The sequence below is a fragment of the Myotis yumanensis genome, unplaced genomic scaffold (assembly GCF_028538775.1).
Source record: "Myotis yumanensis isolate MYYU_CA2020_CCGP unplaced genomic scaffold, mMyoYum1.0.hap1 SCAF_16, whole genome shotgun sequence".
Taxonomy (NCBI): Eukaryota; Metazoa; Chordata; class Mammalia; order Chiroptera; family Vespertilionidae; genus Myotis; species Myotis yumanensis.
The window spans coordinates 44,866,688-44,887,551 of NW_027223767.1; the positions used below are offsets into that span (position 1 = coordinate 44,866,688).

General features: G+C 40.4%; 1 protein-coding gene across 7 annotated transcripts in view; it reads right to left on the reverse strand.

The window, feature by feature from the left end:
- Window positions 1–356: 356 nt before the first annotated feature.
- Window positions 357–20,864, reverse strand: part of IKZF3 (IKAROS family zinc finger 3) — an 80,326-nt gene continuing 59,818 nt past the window's right edge. For 5 of the 7 annotated variants that reach the window (XM_070392857.1, XM_070392858.1, XM_070392856.1 and 2 more), the window contains 2 exons: window positions 17,033–17,149; window positions 357–6,986 (listed from right to left, as the gene is read on the reverse strand). In XM_070392857.1, coding sequence (XP_070248958.1) covers window positions 6,283–6,986; window positions 17,033–17,149 — 821 coding nt within the window. In that variant the 3' untranslated portion in view covers window positions 357–6,282. Of the gene's footprint in view, window positions 6,987–17,032; window positions 17,150–17,261; window positions 18,219–20,864 lie in introns of those variants that run through there. The other 2 variants (XM_070392861.1, XM_070392862.1) reach the window with 2 other exon arrangements.

A 20,864-nucleotide genomic window follows, 5' to 3' on the forward strand; every position in this document is an offset into this window, starting at 1 on the left:
GGCCTATCTTTCAGGAAGCATCCCTGCTGGGAGGGAGGGCAGAGTGGTGTCTTGAAATCAATTTGAAGACACTGTGCTCAATGTATTGATCCTGTCAGGTCCAGGCCCCAAACGCCTAGGGTCCCGAGTGAACCAAGGACCAGCGGAACTAGAACCTCACTAAGGAGACGGTACCAGTGGCAGCTCAGCGTGGCGTCTGGTGCGATGCTTTATTTTGGAGATAGTTCCGTTCATCTTGGTACTTGGGCATTAAGCAATAGCCAGAGGGCCTAAATTAGGAAATGCTCCTGGAAGCAGGATTGAAGCCTTCCATTTTCTGACAGCAGCAACTACAAATGACAGGCATGCACAATGACTAATTTTAAACACACCAGTATTTTTTTTATTTTTCAGTATAAAAATCAAACACAATAAAACTTTGAAAACGATCAGCAGGGTCGGTTTTGATGCAAGGATGCACTCATTATGGTTCCGGCAAGGTTAGCATTGCTACATTTCAGAAGCTGGCTCTAAGCACTTTATGGAGATCGGGGCACCTTACCGAGCTCCAAAAGGTTGGACTCCTGGAAAAACTCAAGAGAAGTCAAGAGGGAAGGTCAGTGCTGGGGGGGTGGGGGAAGGGGGGGCATTTCTGAGAAACCCAGATGAGAATGCTATGAGCACAGGCTGTGTCAAACTGCTCAGCAAGGGCTCCCTCCCTCGCTCCTGGTGGAAAGGCCACCGAGCCCCAAACCACATTCCCTCCCTCCCCTGTCATTCTGCAGACGAAGGTCATCCACAGACCACACGTGTGGTGGCTTTGGCAATCAGAAATTAAAAATAAGCTCTGGTTTTTCCAGCCGCCGAAATAATCCCTCACCAAAGCTCAGACTGAGAACCTGAGAACCACAGTCTGGGTGAAGGGATGTCTGCTTTTCAAATGACCTGCTAATTCTTTGCAACCCACAGTAATTTGGTTTCTGTGAACCCACAGAAGCAGGCCCACCGAAAAGGGCCTTGTCTGCTAACCTGGAAGAGTCCTTGTATAAATGAGTCACAGGCAATGGGATCAGTCATGTTTAAGGCTGCCCCATTTTCCTGACATGTGAAAATACACCCTATTTTTATAAGGAGAAAGAAGCAAAGCTGCACTTGCATTGAGAATATGGAATAGGCCCCACGGGTGCATGGCTCAGGCTCGGGAGAAGGTGGTGGCATTACAGGACAGCTTTCTAGGCTTTCTGGAGTGGGTCAGAGGGGAGATGGACAATGAGGGCCATCTGGAGAAACTCTAAGTTGCGTGGGGAATTAATGGCTGAGGGTTCATAGGACAATGAGGGAGCAAAGGTATTCTACTTTCCTGGCTGCAATGCCATGTAGTACCTGTAGCATGTGGTTAACTCACTTTGGTCCAACACATTCTTTACTCTCACACATTAAAACAACATAAAGGAAACTGTGTTAGAGACCAGTTGCCTCCACTGACAACTGAATTATTATTACGGTCCTAGGATGGTCCTTGAATACTTTCCATGTCTTTAAATCCAGATATGGTACATATAGTGAAAAATTTGCAAGCATCCAACATAATTCCCCAGCCCCTTAAAAAAAAAAAAAGTAACATTATTCTATACACAAAATTATATAAAACCTCACATCCTTGGGAGGTAGATATCATTATGACCTTACATTTTTTAATCAAAATATTAACATTATAGTTTCAAATAACTCAATCTCAAAGTAAAAGACAGTCCACTATTATGACATTTAGAGGAAACTTGCAGTTTCTCCCACATACAAAGATTTGTTTGCCATATTGGTGGCCTGTGCGGTAGACTATATACGGCTTGGATACACAGATGCACAGTCTGGTGTTATGAGCTCACGCAAGTTTAAAGCCAACATGTCTCTTCTGAGTCCAAAGTGCATAGAGGCAGCAGTCCCCAACCCCGGTTCACTGATCATTCTCAGAACCGTTCAGTCCTTTAGCCTTAGAGAACAGAGTCCTTTTCCTAGGGTGACCCAGGTCTAGCCTTTGGTTTTAGGTCACAATTGTCTTTATAGGCACTTAAATCCCGTTATTCTGCTTTTCTGAACTCTGCCTACAGAGAGTCTCTGAACTATACTGTCTGAGCACAAAAATAGTTCCCAATTTTTAAAAAGTGATAGATATCTCTGTATCATAAACACAGAGGGAAAGGGGGTGGGGAGGTAGAAGAGGGTAAAGGGGAATAAATGGTGACAGAGAGTTGACTTTGGGTGGTGAACAAACAATACAATATACAGATGGTGTATTGTGGAATTATACACTTGAAATCTATATAATTTTATTATTAAACGTCATCCCCAATAAATTCAATAAAAATCAAAAGAGAGAGATCACTGTACATCTTCTTCTGCACAGCCTGATGCTATGTCCTAGGACAAAATGTTCTTCTCTTTTTTGACTCTTTGAGTCTTTGTGAAAGAGCTTAGACATGTCTGAGGGCTCAAATCTTGAGTGTCCCTGAGTTTCCAAGTCTCCATTAGATACCTGTTCCCAGTGAGATATACTTTAAAAGTTAGAACTTTAAAAGATTTAACATTTGACATTTCCATTATGGTCTTACTGCCTGCCCTGGGATATATATAAAAAATACTGCTTTTCCCCTTAAAACATTTTAAACCTCACATTTAGCAAAGGATAAAAAGAATAGTGACATAGAGGTTATTTGGAAGAACTTTATGTTGATGTGAGTTTTGGTAATACAGTGTTTCAACCAAGTAAAATTTTGTGTTTTTAAAATTTTCTCTTGGCAAAAGAAGTCTGAGGTCATTTTATATCTGGGCCTTAATGAAGGTGGGCCTCCTAACAAAATGTTAAGCATTTAAAAGGTGAGAAGTTTTGTCACTGAGTCAGAAACTGAGTCAGGACAGCTCAGAGGTAACAAAGCCTAAGATTGGCTAGCTTATCTGTACCAAGGCGCGTGTCTTTTTGGTGATGGTGGTGGTGGGCAACAGGGGAGGCACTTCCATTTAGTTCTCTGCTAGTAGGACATACCTAGGCCACAATTAATGAAAAAAACATTTGGGGAGGCAGTTCTTTTCCTTTCCCACCCTCACCCCAATTATGTCATTCTGGCTCCAAGGGAACTTTTCAGGGGGTGGTTGTTTCTCAGATTGTGGCCTCCTAGGTATGTGGTGGGAGGCCTGCTTTATAAGAGGGCTGGTGGGAAATGAAGCAGAGAGACCTACTAGGCTTCTGTCCAGAGGGGCTCTGGCTGAGAAGGTAAATGTGCTGCCTGAAGCTGCTTTAGGACTTCCCTGTCCATCGGGGAGAGATGTGAGTCTCTGGGTATCTTGCTAAGATTCTCCTTCACCCTCTTCCACTATCCCCAGCAGAGGATGGCAGGGGTCATTAGTCGGTAGGAGTGCCTACAGAAGGCAGTGTTTACCTATGTGGTGGTAACTACTACATACCAGCTGGTTCAACTCTAAGATTTAAGAATGTGGAGCTTCCACATATAAATTTTATCTGGACTGGAAGTGCCCCCCATCCAGGTTCAGAATGTTACAATGAAAGTGCAGCCTTTGGAAATCATTCAGAAAACCCATTAGTCACAGGGAAAATGAGGGTCATATAGACAAAAAGCGTCCCTAGGTGGATGGGGTGGGCCTTAGTTTCACTACCTTGGGGTGCAAAAGTTGGTGCCTCCAGTGAAGACTTTCCCAATAATCTGGCAGAAATGCTCGATTTCCCGAGCTTTCTTTCCTACTAATCCTTGCTTCCAGATTCTTTCTTTTGTCCCCAGAAGAGTCAACAGGATGTGTGATATTTCAAGAATATAATAAGCAATGAGTATAAGGAACCTGGCACAGCTTGGAGTCTAGGATTATGGAAACACAGTGATATAGTGAAGACTACACACCAAAACACATCTAGTCTTTTAGCTGAAATCTCCAACATGTTGGGACTGTTGCCATGGAATTTCACAAAATCTTTTTTCCTGAGACAGATGCCACGCTACAAAGAGGGGATAAGCCATTTGTGCAGTCAGAGGTGGAGCATTTTAATTACATAAACGACTCTGAGCCTAGTGCTTACACCCTTTAGAAATATCAAGGCAGATACATAAAACACAAATTTACCAGGAATTTGGTATTCTTGGCTCTGGTAGAAATGTTCATGAAGCTGACTCTTAATTTGTAAATAGGCTCGGTGAAATTGTCCCTGGAAGCAGAATTTATTTTCCCTAACACAAGCTCTTACAAAGGAAAAAATAAAAAAGGCTTTGGCAAGCAGCTGCAGGTGCCAGTTTGTGTGTACACTTTGGGGAAGATCAAAATACCTTCCTGTTTTTTGTTCCTCTCCACCATCCTCTTCACATTCACAACTTGGTGGTTAAAGGAAAAACTTAACAACACTACCATTTTCACATCAAAGATATGTGAAACAGATATTCATATACAGATTCTTCTGCTTAATACTTAATGCTGCATAAATGCTTACTTTTACAAACATTCATGGGTATTTAATACCCATACATTAAAAGCTTTGAAAAATAAGTGGTTAGGGCATAATCACATAAATTTAAAGTTGGAAGAGACCTTAGAGAATGTCTAAATCCAACTCTTATTCAAAAGTTGAGGCAACTTAAGTTTTAAGAGTTTAAGTGATTTGCCCAAAGTCCTACAGCTAATTAGGGGCAAATGTGGAATTAGCAAACAGATTCTGTGACCCCTATTCCAGTGTTAATTTTACAATTATAAGAGAGCTTTTTCTTGATAGCATGCTTCTCTTACGAGTAAAGATGACTAGAACCATCTGCAGAACTAAGATTAGACATTCAGGAATTTCTGCAGAATACAGTGGCTCCATGTAAAATGAGACAAAAAACAACCTGTCTGACGAAGAGCCTGCCAGTGGAGGTGCCCCCGCCTCACCCCACCATGAAGCTCAGCTCTGACCTAAACAACACTCATGGTGTCTATCCCTGAGTCCTCTCCTGTGGGGAGAGGGAGATGAAGTTATCCTTTTTGGATTGTTTGGTTTTTTTGTTGTTTTTAAATGGTTGGAAAGTTTGCTTTGGGTCTGTACACTAATACTCTATGAAGGAGACAAAGAACTTCAGGCAGGTGGTGGTGTTGCTTTTTCTCCCCTGGTGCTGCTAAACCATTTTCCTCCTCAGAACCCAGCTCTATCCATCTTTTTTTTTTTTTAATCCTCACCCGAGGATATTTTTTCCATTGATTTTTATAGAGAGTAGAAATGAGGGAGGGGACAGGAGAATGAGAATGAGAAAGAGAGAGAGAGAGAGAGAGAGAGAGAGAGAGAGATCAATGTGAAAGAGACACATTAATTGGTTGCCTCCTACACACGCCCCTATTGGGGCTGGGATTCGAACCTGTAACCCAGGTATGTGCCTTTGACCAGGAATTGAACCCAAGACCCTTTGATCCTTTGGTGTATGGGCTGACCCTCTAACCACTGAGATACTGGCCAAGGCTCAGCTCTGCCCATCTTGATCACAGAAAATGGATGCCATAGCCCACAGTGGACAACTTCCTGGAGTTTCCATGATAGTCTATATTGAAAACCATCAGTTTTTCTGTGTAGGATTTCTCCTGTAGATGACTTCTTTAACCCAAAGCAGCTTTTAATTGGAGACAGAGGGTAAAGCGTAGAAGCAGATGTATTATCAGATGACTTCTGGTTTTGTTTTTTTTTGCTTATGTGATAAGAAAAGGATCTGATGTTCCAAGACTGAGTCTTCAGTTACTGATAACAGACAGTTATTTTGTGGATAGTCTTTTCCATACTATTAGACTCTAATTGGGATGGGGAGATTAGATGCTAACTCTCCGCCTTTTGTTCAATGCAGAAGGACAAGACTTCCCGTAAGGTCACTGGCCAGCTCTTCTTCTGTGTGGACCTTTGGCACTCTTGGCTGACAAGAGCGTTTCATGCAGCACTATGGGGGGACTCTTCCAATTGGCAACAAACTCCATGGTATGCCTGTCCTATTGATGCAAAAGAAAGTGACCAAATACTTCTCTGGTTTTTAAATATCATAAAATTCAAGTTCCTGATGGGAAAACAAGGGTTTCATAAAAGTAGTAACATTGGCATTATCTGCAAACAACTTCTGAATGGAGACAGTGTTTCTCTGTTGCCCACGTGAGCATGACCCTCTGGATACTAAAAATGGTACGAAAAAGAGTTTGGAACTGAGTTTGTTTTGAGAGTGATTTGTTAGGTAGGGGTATCGGTTTTTAAAAACAATGTGGAATGCTCAGGCGTGAATTATCTCCGGGGCCAGATGTTCACTTCAGCATGGCTCTGTGTTCTCCTCGGGCTATATGAGACGAAAACTCATACCGATCATGGCTTCGATATCCACACATGTTACATTCAAAAGGATCACGAAAGCCGTGGCAACCCATGTGAATGGTGAACATCACATAATCCAGAAAGAGGACTCGACAGTGGTCACACCGATACACATCCATCATCTCCCCTTCTTTGTTGATCACTTTGATGGAGTCTCGTGGGCAGATGGGTGGGGGCTTGAGGAGTTCATAAGAGCGGGGTATCTCTTTCAGAAGTGGTATCCCATTGCGGGCCCGAGGAGGGACCAGGTGATTTTGCTGGTAGATGTGATTCTGGCGTTCTTCATGGTTGCTGTCACTGTCTGTGGAGTCATGGCCACTATTGTTGGGGGAGAGGCCTCTTTCAGAAGGTAGGCTCTTCTCTGGCAGGTGGATCTGTTTCTTTTCCAGGTCCTGCACAGCACCATTCGGCATCTCTGCACGGGTAAGGGCTATGGGATATATGCTGCTGATAACTGGGACCATCTCCGAGGTGGGAGCAGGCGGCGTCTGGACTAAGGGGCGCAGTGCCTCGGCACCAAGATAGCTGATGGCATTATTGATGGCTTGGTCCATCATCCGGGTTTGTATTATCTCACTCTCTTTCTCGTACATATAGCTGGGATTATAGTTGACATCAAAGCAGTGGCGCTTCTCACCTAGAACAAGTAAAAAGAATGAATTACAAAAGGAAAAACACAAAGGCAGAGCAATTATAAAATGATTTTCCAGAGTCCTTGAAAAGAGAGAAAGGACATGTTGCCTGCAGGTACACCCAACCCATGCAGAATGGTTCCATATGATGCTGAAGTCTCAGGGGACAGGGTTGACAGCACACGTTAGGGCAGTCCACATAAATTAGGTTAGCAGGCAAAAGGGGGAGTCAGAGATGTCATTACGTTGAAACTACAATGTGAGTTGTTTCCACTGCTCTTGTCAGAGGGAAACTCTGGAGGAAATGAAGCGAGAGAATATGAGGACAAGGTTTAGTGGGGGCTCCTTGTGCAGGGGCACGGGGGCATCTGCACTTCTGTGCATGAACTACTAAGACACAGTCAATTCCCCAACTTTTATTTTGCTTGTTATTTTCTCCTGGTAACACTAAGGGAGCCAGGGGGATGGACGTATTGCCAAAAGTGGGGGTGATCTATGACTGGCCTGCAGCTTTTAAAATAGCTACAGAGGTAGAAATAATAGCTCCAGAAACTCCCCACTCCCTATACTTGCCACTCCCCAAACACATCAGTCACCAGACAGAGATTTAAGTAAAAGAGCTTCAAATGTAGAAAGTTTTAGAGAAGCTTTCTTGATGAAAGATCATGATCTTTGTCCCTTTCATAAAGTGTGTGATTCCTTTGCTTAAAAAAAGGTATCGCTAATACATATGTGATCATTAGGACCTATCTCACACTTAACTGAAAAAATTATTTGTGGTCACCCTTTCCTACTTCTCATGTCAAACTGCTGAGAGATTTTGAAAACAGAGTTTAGCCACCTTTAGGGCGTGTGGGTGTTGTGTGTTAGAAAACCAAGGCTCTCTGGCCACAGGAAAGGCAGGAGCGGGGCCTACAGAGATGACAGATGTGCTCAGTGGTGAGTGGCAGGTCGAAGGGAGAGAAGCGGGAAAGATGTGTCAAGAGCTAGAAGTGGGCATAAATGTGATGCTTTTTCATTCTGTAGACATTGGGTTCTGGAGAGATTTGCTGAACCATATCCTCTCTTCTGTAACATTTCCTAGGCATGCTGTGGTTCCAAAATTTGTCACCACCAGACAGTAAAGGGTTCAACAATGAAAAGCCAATATAAGAAAACAAAAGGATTGGAAGAACAAATTCCTTTTCTTGAGATCTTTCCAACCTAATAGGAGAGAAATAAGATCTGTATATATGGAACTGGAGAAAAATGCTAAAAGTTGTGAAAGGGATGTGCCCTATGGAGGCCTTTGATTTTATTCTAAATGCCATGTTTGAAGCATTTAAGCAGGAGAGTAATGTGTCTTCTGTAAAAAGAATTATACAAATCATTTACTTAAGTGTTAAATGAATGCAAACATTTCAGGAATACTTGGGGTAGGGAAATCATTCTTGGATAACCTAAATTTTGAGAAGAGTCTTGAAATGGTAGGATTTTAATTTTTTCATAGAAGTAGACGGGACATCCTAATTGAGGGAGAAGCATGAATGAAGGTAGAAAAGGGGGTCTACAGCAGGGAAGACTTAAAGTCTGGATATAGCTAATATCAGACGTATGAAATAAAGTATTTCTCAAGCTTCACTTAATCCTTCACATTCTGCAATATTCACACACTAGGGTGGTGTGGTGGTTGACAGCATGAACACTAGAGTCACATGGACTGGATTTGATGCTGGCTCATCAGTTACTAGTTGCATGACCTTGGGCAAGTTACTTAACCTCTATGGCTCCATGTCCTCTTGTAAAATGGGGATAATAATCACATCTACCTCGAAGACTCCCTGGTAAGCATTAGGACAGAACCTGGCACACAGAAAATACTTGGTAAACATCAGGGTTTTTTTGTTTTGTTTGAATCAGTTTCCTTTCTTTCTTTTGTTAAAATAAATCAGTTTTTTAAGAAAACTATGTCACTAACATACATGAAAAACCAGAATCACTTGCCACAAAAAGGTAACTATGAAAAATAAAGATGATGAAACAGAGTAATCAATTCAATTTTGATCAGACTCTACTGTGAGTACTTGAGACAAAGATCCACCCTGTCTTTGTTCAAAACAGAAATCACCAAGAGTGTTCAACGACTAGCATTAAAATAAGTTTCAATCTTTCTTCTTGATATAATCAGGGAGACTGAAAAAGAACTAAAAAGAAAATAAATTTCTTGCCACGTGGATCAAGGTTTTTAAAAGGCCTGTGGGCCTCCTGGCACTTTGTATCCCACATTTTGGGAGATACTGGAAAAAGACAACACATGGTGGGACCACATGATGGGCATTCTGAATGGTCAACCATAAGGTTTGGATTTGAATAAACAGCAAACCACGTCATGCCCGTGAGCAAGGGAGGCTTGTGGTCGAAATGTTGTTTTCAGGATATTAATGTAACAGCAATGTGTAAGATGAACCAGAACATAGAGAACTGGAGCCAGAAAGACCAGCTAAAAGATTTAATGTAATCAAATGGATTTGTCCCACATCCCCACTACCTTAAGGCCAACCTGATAGACTTTAGACAAATACCTGAGAGAAAAAATATGCAAAGAAAAACATCCTGCCTTGGCAACTCAACAAAAAGCAACAGAAAAGCAGACATTTGCTTTCTTATTTTCAGCTTCCAGATCAGATGTATCTTTGATCAAGGCTGTTTGGAAGAATGAGACGGACAACAGGAAAGCCAGCTAAGGTCACAATTGTTCATTCCCCTAAGAGTGACACAGAAGTGATGAACTTTGGTTTCTTGGCTTTTTCAAGGTTATTGATGATTTTCCAGTGTGGCTAGCTCACTCAACTCCCCGTACCAGGGGTCCCTGAGAATCTTTTTATCTTTTCTCCAAACAAAGAGGCTCCATACATTTTCTAGGGTGGGGCAGGTACAACACAAACTCTGCTTCTATCCTTTCTCCCAAGAGTTGGTTATACTTCATCAGGCCTACAATTTCACAGTCTATACCCCCTGAGCACATGTCAGAGAACAGCTGAGTGCTAAAGTTGTAAGAGGGAAAACATTAAGAGGAAAATGAACCCCTGGATGAGTGGAAATAGGTGACTGTTCTGCGGTTAACGCAGACCATTGCTCATTGTGAAGAGGATGGGAGAGCCTCAGATCTTCACGTGCACGCACCCTGCAGTCATCAGATCCCCTCATCTCTGGGTTACGGTAACTTGAGTCGTGCAGATGATTATCAGTCACCTGTAGACTCGATGACTCAATGTGTATGAAACTCAGAAGGGGTAAGCTACAGTAATTGAAAAGCCAACAGCTCACGTTTCTTTAGTAACACACTCATAAAAAAGGTTAGTCAAACCACAACAGTGTAACTGCTCCCAAACCTGCACGGAGCCTCTAGTCCAGCTTCTAGTCAAAATCATACCACACCTTTGAATGACTAATGATAGCAGCTTTAGGCTGAATTAGAGGTTTTGCTTCCAATGAAAATACAAATGGCAACAACAAGTCCTAAGTTTAGAAACCAAGGCTGCTTGGTTGGGCCATTCCCTACCGTTGATTCTTTTTTAAAATATATTTTTATTGATTTCAGAGAGGAAGGGAGAAAGACAGAGAGATGGAAACATCAATGATGAGAATCATTGATTGGCTGCTCCTGCACACCCCCTAATGGGAATGGAGCCTGCCCTTGAATAGAATCGAACCCAGGACCCTTTAGTTTGCAGGCCAACGCTCTAGTCACTGAGTCAAACCAGCTAGGGCAGTGGTTCTCAACCTCCTGGCCCTTTAAATACAGTTCTTCATGTTGTGACCCAACCATAAAATTATTTTCGTTGCTACTTCGTAACTGTAATGTTGCTATTGTTATAAATCGTAATGTAACTATCTGATATGCAGGATGGTCTTAGGCGACCCCTGTGAAAGGGTCGTTCGACCGCCAAATGGGTCGCGACCCACAGGTTGAGAACCGCTGAGCTAGGGCCTGTAATTATTTTTAAAGGTGTTGATCCCTAATATTTAGGCTTTGGTAACACTACTAAGCAACCACCTGTCCTGAATTGCTGCAATGTGGCCAGGGTATATGATAGTTGGCTTCTAAGTGCCAACTTCAAAGTATAGAATCACAGCCTAAAGCTAAAAGGGACCTTCACTGAGCATGTGGATTCCATCCTCTGCCTTTAGGGTCAAGGTACAAGACCTACCACCCTAATCTGTTTACTTTTGGTCTTTATAATGCACAGTACCCAGCACTGTGCCTTACATTGTAATACTAATAAGAATAGTTACTATTTATTGAGCCTCTACTATATATCCAGTGCTGTCCTAGGTACTTTACATATTGCCTCATTTTACCTAAGATGAATTATCATCTCTTAGACATATGAAGAACCTAAAGTGCAAACAGGTTGATTAACTTGTGAGGTTGCTCAGTTGGTAAAATGGAGAACCAGGATGCAATCCCAGTATGTGTTTCAGCATTAACTGCTGTTTCCTGGTCACTACCTTGCCCAAGGTGGCACAATCCCAGCACTGCTTTGTTCTCTAAGGACCAGCACCATGCATTCAAGAAATATCTAGGATGCAGAATTGTGATGTCTGCACGGTGTTCAATGGAGTGTCTGGCATATGTAAGAACTCAATAAACGATAGATCTATCATCATCATCACCATCACACCATTTTAGGAACTTTGAGGAATACACACATAATTGCAATCCATAGGAGATGCAGCATTTACACAGTTTCTTACAAATCAATATCCTTAATACTATGTGGTGAAACCAAGTATAGAGTAGCCAAGAGAGTGAAGAGAGAAAAGTACAGACCACTTCTCAAATATGCCACACATAACACGGCACAAATATCAATCTATTCTTTTCTTTAAAGTTTTTTTGTAATGGGAGGTGGTGGTAGGGAGGTAGTGGAGACAGACATATATATAACATAAAGCAGACGGTTAACCTTGCCCTGAGTGCAGAGGGAGAGAGCTCAGGAGAGTAGGGGAATGTAGACCATGGGTACCTTTAAGGGCAGGTGTGAGGGTGGGCACTTCAGACAGAGCATGGGAAGAACATTACATGGAAGGAGAACAGTACAGAAGTGCGAGTACATTGTGGCTGAATGAAGGGAGTAGTTGGCTGAAGTAATAATATTAGAAAAGGTACATTGGAGACAAAGTGTGGAAGGCTCAGACTGCCTGTATTGTTTGGATTTTATTCCAATGGGGAGCCACTGGAAGTTTTTTTTTGAAGAGGGGGAAATGATTTAAACATTATAAAAATAACACAATTCCAATATTACCATCATCATGATGGGTAATGTGAAATATTCAGATTTGCTTTGTTTTTAAGTTTCTTCAAGTCACTTGAATGTATTGCTGCTACCTTCATACAATTTTCCATGTGTATTATCACTTACTGCAAGCATATATCCAAAAAGAAAAAAGGCAGGTTAAGTAGGGTAAATGGAATATCTGATGATGATTATGGCTCTAATCTCAATCTAAATAAGACTAAAGTGACTAACACTTCTTCCAGGAGGAGGAAAGCAGAGGGGAGCCACAGAATAAGAAGCAGGAAGGAGAGAGAACAGAGAGAGCTGTGGGGGTGGCAGTGAGGAAAACTGAGCTGTAGACCACAATTTTTTTTTTTTAATGCTGCAGAAGTCTTGTCCTCTGTGAAGTGCTACTTGGATGCTGTCTGTCCTGATGGAGTGACCAGCGGGAGATAACTTCTTTTCTCAAGAAAACACACCATGGGGGGGAGGATGAAGAGGGTAAAAGGGTCACATATATGGTGATGGAAGGAGAATAGACTTTGGGTGGTGAGCACACAATGAAATAAGAAATGATGTATCACAGAACTATAAACTGGGAATGCATATAATGTATTAACCAATGTCACCCCAATAAATTTAGTAATAGAAAATGAAAACACACCCTTGAAGGAGAACGACTGCCCTTTTTCAGAGCTCTCCTTCCACGAGCTTCAATGTCTAAACTCGTCCCTGTCCACAGCCCCCGTGTCCCACACATGACACACACTGCTCTGGGTGCCCCTTAGACTGCAGTACTTTTCAGCTCTAGGTCTGGCCCTGCTCTGTCACCTATCTCTCTGACCCCCTTTCCCTCCTTGGTAAAAGAACTTCACTGGGTGGTTCCTAATGTCCCTTCAAGATCTAAAATGCTATGACTTAATACATATAGGAGCATGGATTCCAGCCTTTTGGGACAGGGTGGGAGAAGTTACTTTGTGCTTTTAGAAACAGGTATTAAAACTGCTGCTGTCACTCTGTTAACCAAAGCGGACAATTTCTCTTCAGTTACTTCACAGGGAGAATAGATGGTGTTTGTTGAAGTGTCAAAACCTCACTCATATGTTTACCGCAGGTGAGTGAGATATTTTTTCATGTTCATTTAGACATGAAAACTTCCTTTAATAAAGTAATGTATAAAATAAGGAGATGCTATGGTCTGAATACCACATCTGTTTTTGGAAAAAGAATGAAAATCAGAAAAAGCAATATGCAGAAATGTCATCATTTCCCTCCTCCCCTCAGGAAAGAAATCTGGCCTCTATTTTGAGCCAAGTATTTGAAGATGGCCTAGTTAGAAGTATAGTCCAACAAGTTTATAATAGGAGAAAAAGATTCAGAGAAAGGACAACCCCTAAAAGGGTTGGGCACTAAAAGTAAAGTCTTCTTGTCCTTTGAAAAGAACAACTAAGAATAATTATTTTGATGATGGAAGATGCTGATTTCTAATGAATGTGTGTCAATTTATTTCCCATTTTAGAGAAAGTGATACAAATTTATTGGAGAATTAGGGGAAAATGATTTTATTTTTCTCCTATTGATGTAATTGCACTCTTACTCTTCAATAGAGTCATGGTTTTTTTTGTGTTTCTAAACGCATTTAAACTTAATCCAATAGGTCCCTCTTCCTCAGTTCGATTCTAATGGATGAGAAATGTTACCTACTGGTAATTATCTCTAACCTGCTGGGAAAGTATCAGGCTGACCTGATTATATAATTTCACCCTTACCCTCATAGTTCAAGAGGGCAGGGAAGCCAAGGTATGTCTGAGTGCTGTGCAACTGTCAGCAAGGATTAAAGGGAGTGACTCATTCTTCCTTCACACTTTACCCACTGCCATTTCCCTGGCAGCTGATCTTTTCAGAAAATGGAGAGGAAATATAGGAGAGAGAAGAGAGGAGAGAAGAGGGGAGGAGGGAAACATTAGCCCCATATATTTTACATCACTTCATATCACATTGTCATAATGTTCCTTTTCCTGCCCCCCTTGATATTTTCTATCAAAAAGATTGATTCAGTTAAATGACTAAAAAGCTTATAAAAATATCTCTAAAAGGTTCAGGATATAAGCTAATGCTAGAAGATTAGAACAATGTTTAGACACAGGAATATCACGTGCGTGGCAGGAGCTTTATAACCATCTCATGATGAATGAATGGACAAAAAAGTGAATGAACAAGCAGTGATTTCTAAGTCAGATATATGACTGCTGAGCTAACACAGCTGTTTTATAGAATCTCAGATTCATCTTATTAAAAATACCCCTAAGATATATGATATGGTTCCTAACATAAACACATTACCTATACAACCTTGAGAAAAGAGTTATCTAAAGTCACTCATAAGGGCTTGATAAACACAAAGGGTATTCATAATTGCTACCTTTTCTAACTCATCTCACAGACTTGTAGAATGATGGAGCTGGGAGGGACCTTTCTGATCACTTCATCACCTATTCGGTCTCCTCATTTCACAGATGAGTAAACAGAGGCTCAGAAAGGTTACATGATTTGTCTAAACACACAAACAGTTAAGAAATGACTGAGCTAGAATCAGAACCTGGGTCTTTTGGCTTCTAATCCAGGGTTCTTCCTACTGCACTATACCACAATTTACCAAAAAAACTTCCCCCAATTAATTGGGTGCCCTGAAGCTCTGCAGTTACTACACCTTAGTGCAAATTAAGAGCTAACTCTACTGGGTTTCCTGATTCCACAAAGAGAGAATGTGATGGGTTCAGAAGATGAAAGAAATCAACCTATAAGATCAGCATCTCTCATGAGTCTGGAAATGGATGCATGAAAATCCTCTGGTCACAATGGTAACAAACAAATGGAACATCAATCCCTGATGCAACGAGTAAAATGGCATGGACCTGGACATATGAAGCATGTGGGTTTTTGTTGGTTTGTTTATGTTAATCCTCACCCAAAGGTATTTTTCCATTGATTTCAAGAGAGAGTGGAAATGAGGAGGAGAGAGAAACATTGATGTGAGAGAGACACATCGATTGGTTGTCTCCCACATATGCCCTGACCAGGGCCAGGGATTGAAACTGCAACCGAGGTACATGCCCTTGCCTGGAACTGAACCTGTGACGCTTCAGTCCAAGGGCTGACACTCTATCCCCTGAGCAAAACTGACCCGGGTGAAATATGTGTTTTTAAATCCATGAAAATACCAAAGCAACTTTTATTATATTAGGTAGGGCTGTGGCTCAACAATAGGTGTGGGGTAGCTATAAGAACTAGGTACTTTCTCTCATATTTTAGTTCTCTTAGACCAAAATGCATTGACCATAACTGAATTTAAATTAAGGCACTTTACATTTTTTTCTTGCCCATTTCCCCCCATGAACCTCCCCACATCAGCTAGAGTCAAAACTTCCCCGAATTAAATTATGCTCATGGCATAGAATAACAATCAAAGCTTTCTTCTGTACTCCAGTCACAACTTCTTCATATAAGCAAAGCTCAAAGGAGATATGAGCAACATCTTAAAATAATATCTTGGCATCACAATTGGTCCACTGTGCCTAACTCCATATGGAAGTCACTACATACCCCCTGACATCTTTCACCAAGGAGAGGAAGATGGTAAGGAGGAAGGGGGTCTCTCTGAACTAAAATGCAACAACTATAGTCTGACAAAATTTATTCTTAAAGTGACTAAAAGGGTACAAACACTTTTTAGCTAATCAAAATAAGTAAGCATAAATATCAAGTTAGGTAATTTTGAAATATATGGGTTCTTTCATTATATCTCTATAATTCACATAAAATGTCAGCCTGTAAGAAATTATCTAGACCAGAATAAATTAACAAGATTTAAAAAGCAGAAAGGCACTTAATATCTGTAAAAGCTATTGAAAAGAATAAACACAAAAGGTCTGGAATAAGACATCAACAGCAACAGCAGCTTTGGAAAAACAGACTGACAAATTTCTAAAATATCATTGGTGTCGAGCGAGGTCTATTTTCATGTGATAACTATTTTTGTTCAATAGCACTTTCAATTTATAGCAAAACTGATACATTTAATTCAGCTGCCTACTTCACAAATACAAATCTATTTTAAATATCATGGTCATGTTTATGTAAGCATCTGGGACTGTTCAGCAAAATATCTCTGCCCTTCAGCAGTCCTAATACTTTAATGGACATAATTATTTCTTAGTCATCTCCTTATGTTGTATTTTTTGACAATGTGAAAACCAATGGCATAAAAATTAACTCCAGTAAGATAAATGACTAAATCAAATCTTATTATTTAAATCTATGTTTTCCCAAACACTTTCTCTTAAAGCCAATTATGAATCAAATTCAAGAAAATATGGCAATACGTTTTAGAGCATGAAAAAAGTTTTGAGCATGATAACGGAACCAACTTGTAAAATATAATTACAAAAGATTACAAAAATGTTATCTTGAACATCTTACTTGCACAAACTCATGCAACATATGTCACTCAGAATAAAGAGGAAGGAATAGCATTTTAAACACCAACTCCATTTAGGAAATTGGATACCAAATACTCCCATCTTCAGTTGTGAAGATTCTTTAGTTAAAATATTTTATTCTATTTGCTCTAGTTCTCAAAATGAATCACAAAAAATAAACGTGAGCAATGGAAAACCAATAAGCTTATTTTAACAGAAATTAAGTTAGGAAGGGCCTGTGTAATAAGCATCCTATGTTATCTCATTCAAACTATCTGCTAACAACAGCAGGAAAAAGGGTTTTATTCTTACCAATGAATTTCTGAGGCATTGAGCTTTTTCGTTTTGCCACATTGCTTGCTAATCTGTCCAGAACCAGAGCTCTTTCACTTCCCATCTCTGCTTTGATGTGTCTTGCCTCCGCACTTGCTGGTTTGGGAAAATGTAAAAAGAAGAGGGGGAAAAATTGGTAAATGGGGAAGAAGAACAAATAAACTGGAAGAAAAAATGTCAGATAATCTGGTACATAATCTTTTGTTACCGGTTATTATTGCTCAGATTCTTGCCTGTGGGACCTGCTGTGGTCAGTGAAGACAGCAACAGGGCACATTCAAATCTTGCAGTCCTTATGCTGAGATGGAAAAGCCCAACCCATCCCCAAACAGTACCTTCATTAGCAAGAGGAAGTATTAAATAAACAGAATGGACGTGGTTGGTTGCAAAAAGATAGAGAGATCTTCTAACCTCCGATCAGCCTTCTTTCTGATTCTGAGTAACTGCGTGTGACACCTGCAGACTGATATAATTCTTCTTAACAACTTTGGAAAAAAAAAGTATGGTGCCCCAGATTTACTGCTCTGTTTATGTTAATAGCACTTTTGAAAATAGATACTCTTACCCAGACAGCAAGAAATCTACTCAGTGATTTGTGTATTGAAATTGTGAGTGGTTTTTTTCTTTCTTTCTTTTTTTCCCCCCAGCATGCTTCTTTCAGTTCCTATCTTTTAAAATTCTATTTCTCTGGGCTCTGCATTATCTGTTTCATATGCTCTTCACATTTAAAAATGGTCTCAGTTAAAATTTCCCTGAGCAACACGTCTGTCTTGAAATTAAAGAGCAATTTGTATAATGCATCTTTATTACATTTCTAATGAAAAAATGTGAATAAAAATTGCCTAAGAAAGTGATCTAATTGTTAATCCACGAACAGACCTTCCAGTGGTGTAGGCCTGTGGTTCCCAGATGTGCCACCGGTTATGAGCATGTAAGACACACCTATGTGCAGGCCCCACTTTCTGATCAATTAAATCAGGATCTCTGGTGTAAGGGCCTAGGCAATAGATTTGTAAAGGTCTCCAAATTATTTTAAAATGCAGCCAGAATTGAGAACCACTAGAAGAATATCTAATCAACTAAACAGTTAGTGGGAATAAATATAGTAAAATTTACTCTTGTACAGCAAGCAGTCCCCTCTAAGAGTTCATGCTTAAAATTCAGAGATACAAGCTGCTCTAAATACAGGGCTTCAAACTTTAACACATGATGCTAAACACAAGCTAGAGACCAGCAAACTTTTTTTGTAAAGGGCCAGATAGTAAACATTTTAAACTTTAATGGGACACATATTGTCTGTGTTCCATAGTCTCTTTGGTTTTTTAAACTCAACCCACTACCCTTTAAAAATGTAAAAACCTCTGTACACAATCAGTCTGCTGGCTACATTTGGTCTGAGGGTCACAGTTTGCTCACTCCTGCCCTAAGCAAATATATTGTGACACTACAAATAGTTCTCTCTGTTTCATTGTGAGCATTTCAGGAGGTCCTAATTAAAATGAAGGATCCATACATTTCTAATGTCTTTAAGGAAAAAGAAATTGGCTTTAGTTACATGATGAGAGTAAAAGGCAAGTGATAATTGCAGAATAGACCCCCTCCCCGCCCCCACCCCCCCCCCCCACCCCCCCACCCCCCCCCCCCCCCCCCCCCCCGGCAACTATATACATAGACTTAGGAATTGTCAGTGCTTGTTCTGAAGTTGAAGAGTTTGTTGAGTGAAGAGTTTTTAATATACGGAAATAATGTCACCAATTCTATGATCTCTCAGAGAGAACACTGGTCACCTATGCAGTAAATGAGACAGAGAAAGACTTCCAGGGCAAGACTATTAAGTATGGTCAGGGCAAAAGAGCGAAAGCCAAATTAGAAAAAGAGAAGTCAAAGTATTAAATATTTTTTCATTTTTTTATTGGCATGTTTTTGATTTTTTTAAAAAACACTACACCAATTATTACACAATAAGTTATAAACTCAGGATTTTTAAAAATCAGAAATAAAATGTAATCTGGCTCCAGAAATGATTAAGAAGATGATAATAATGGTCATACTTACTATACTTTGTGAGTTTCTTATAAAAAATATAATTCTATGTTCTAAAGAAATAAATCCCACCCTCCAGTTTAAGTTATTAACAATACTACTTGTGTAATGAAAACAGTAAGGTCAGAGGAAGAGGCTTTGGGGCTAGTGGTGAGGTACTGCAACTTGGACTGACAGCCATTGTAAACAACTGGCACTTCAGTGACAGGACACTGCTACTGAGTGAAGTGTATCAAATTCTGTCCAGCACAGGAATAAGTTTAAATGACCAAACAGGAAACTATTATATATATATTATTTCCTTTCACACAAACCACCACCAGATGTGGTAGTACCCAGAGCAGAGAGATGAAAGACAAAGGCCTGGGATTTGAAATAAGTTCCTGAGGCTGTTAGAAGGAGGCTTTTTCTCAGAAGCATCAGAGAGGCAAAACTTGTGCTTTGACTGGGAACATTCATTCTGGTTTGAGAGGATTAAATCCAGGTAAGGCTCCCCCCACACCCTGTATTTATTATATAAAAGATTTAAAGTGAAATTAGAATGAAGAACAGTACTTCGGGAATTTTTAACTTTATCCCCATTTTACCACTATTCTTACTAGTCTCTTCAGTCACTACTCTAATGGCCCTGTCCTTACCCAGAGGTAAGGATGTTTAGTCCCAGGACTTTCCCCAAGCATCTGCTGCCAGTCTAGTTCCCCTCTTGTCTCTCAGTAGCCACTGTCTACATTTTACCAAAGTCACTATCAATTACCACAGCAGTTGTCTGAGGACACGTACTCAATATCCTCTCTATTTGGGAGGATACCAAAGCGGGGATACATTGACCTAAATAACATAATTAGGGCATGTCACTAAATGGCAACGCTCTGAGATAACATCACCTTTTTATCCCTGGTTACTCACCAAGCTTGTCTTGACAGTTATTTCTAGATAAATCATACCCTGTAAATCAGTGACCAAATGACTCACGTTTTTAAAACATGAAATTCTGGAGGTTATGGATAGACAGATAATTTGAGGCATAGGTGGAGACTTTCCCATTTCCATAATTCTGGTTAGATTGGAAGAAATCCTCTGAAACTAAACCAGAGGGCTTCTTCCACCCATACCCTCACTCAAAATATCAACTCCATGAGTCCAACTCTCATTGTATGTGTGAATACACTCTAAAGCAGTGGTTCCCAATCTTCCGAATGCCACGATCTTTTAATTCAGTTCCTCATGCTGTGGTGACCCCCAACCATAAAATTATTTTTATTGCTACTTCATAACTGTAATTTTGCTACTGTTATGAATCGTAATGTAAATATCTAATATGCAGGATGGTCGTAGGCGATCCCTGTGAAAGGGTCGTTCGACCCCCAAAGGGGTCGCGACCCACAAGTTGATAACCGCTGCAAAGATTAAGTTAATCTTTATTGAGTTAACTACTTTCTAATTGGCAAGTTAGGCAAAGGCTAAACTTTCAATTGAATATGCTGCACTCTCATTTTCTTTCCCAAACTGCTAGTCTTTGCCTTGCAATTCTTGGTCAGCTGCTGTGCAATACCACTAAATGAGTGCTCTTTAGAACACAAATAAATGCTTTTGACTTAGACAATTTTTTGTGGATTACAAAGAGTTTAGATAATACACAAACAAGGAAGAAAAAGGAGACTATTGGCTTTTGGTCCTCTGCTTCAACTTTAGGACCCAACTGTCTATTTATACAAACAGTCTAGACTTGTTATCTTGCTGCATCATGTCTCAGAAATGTAAGTGAAGG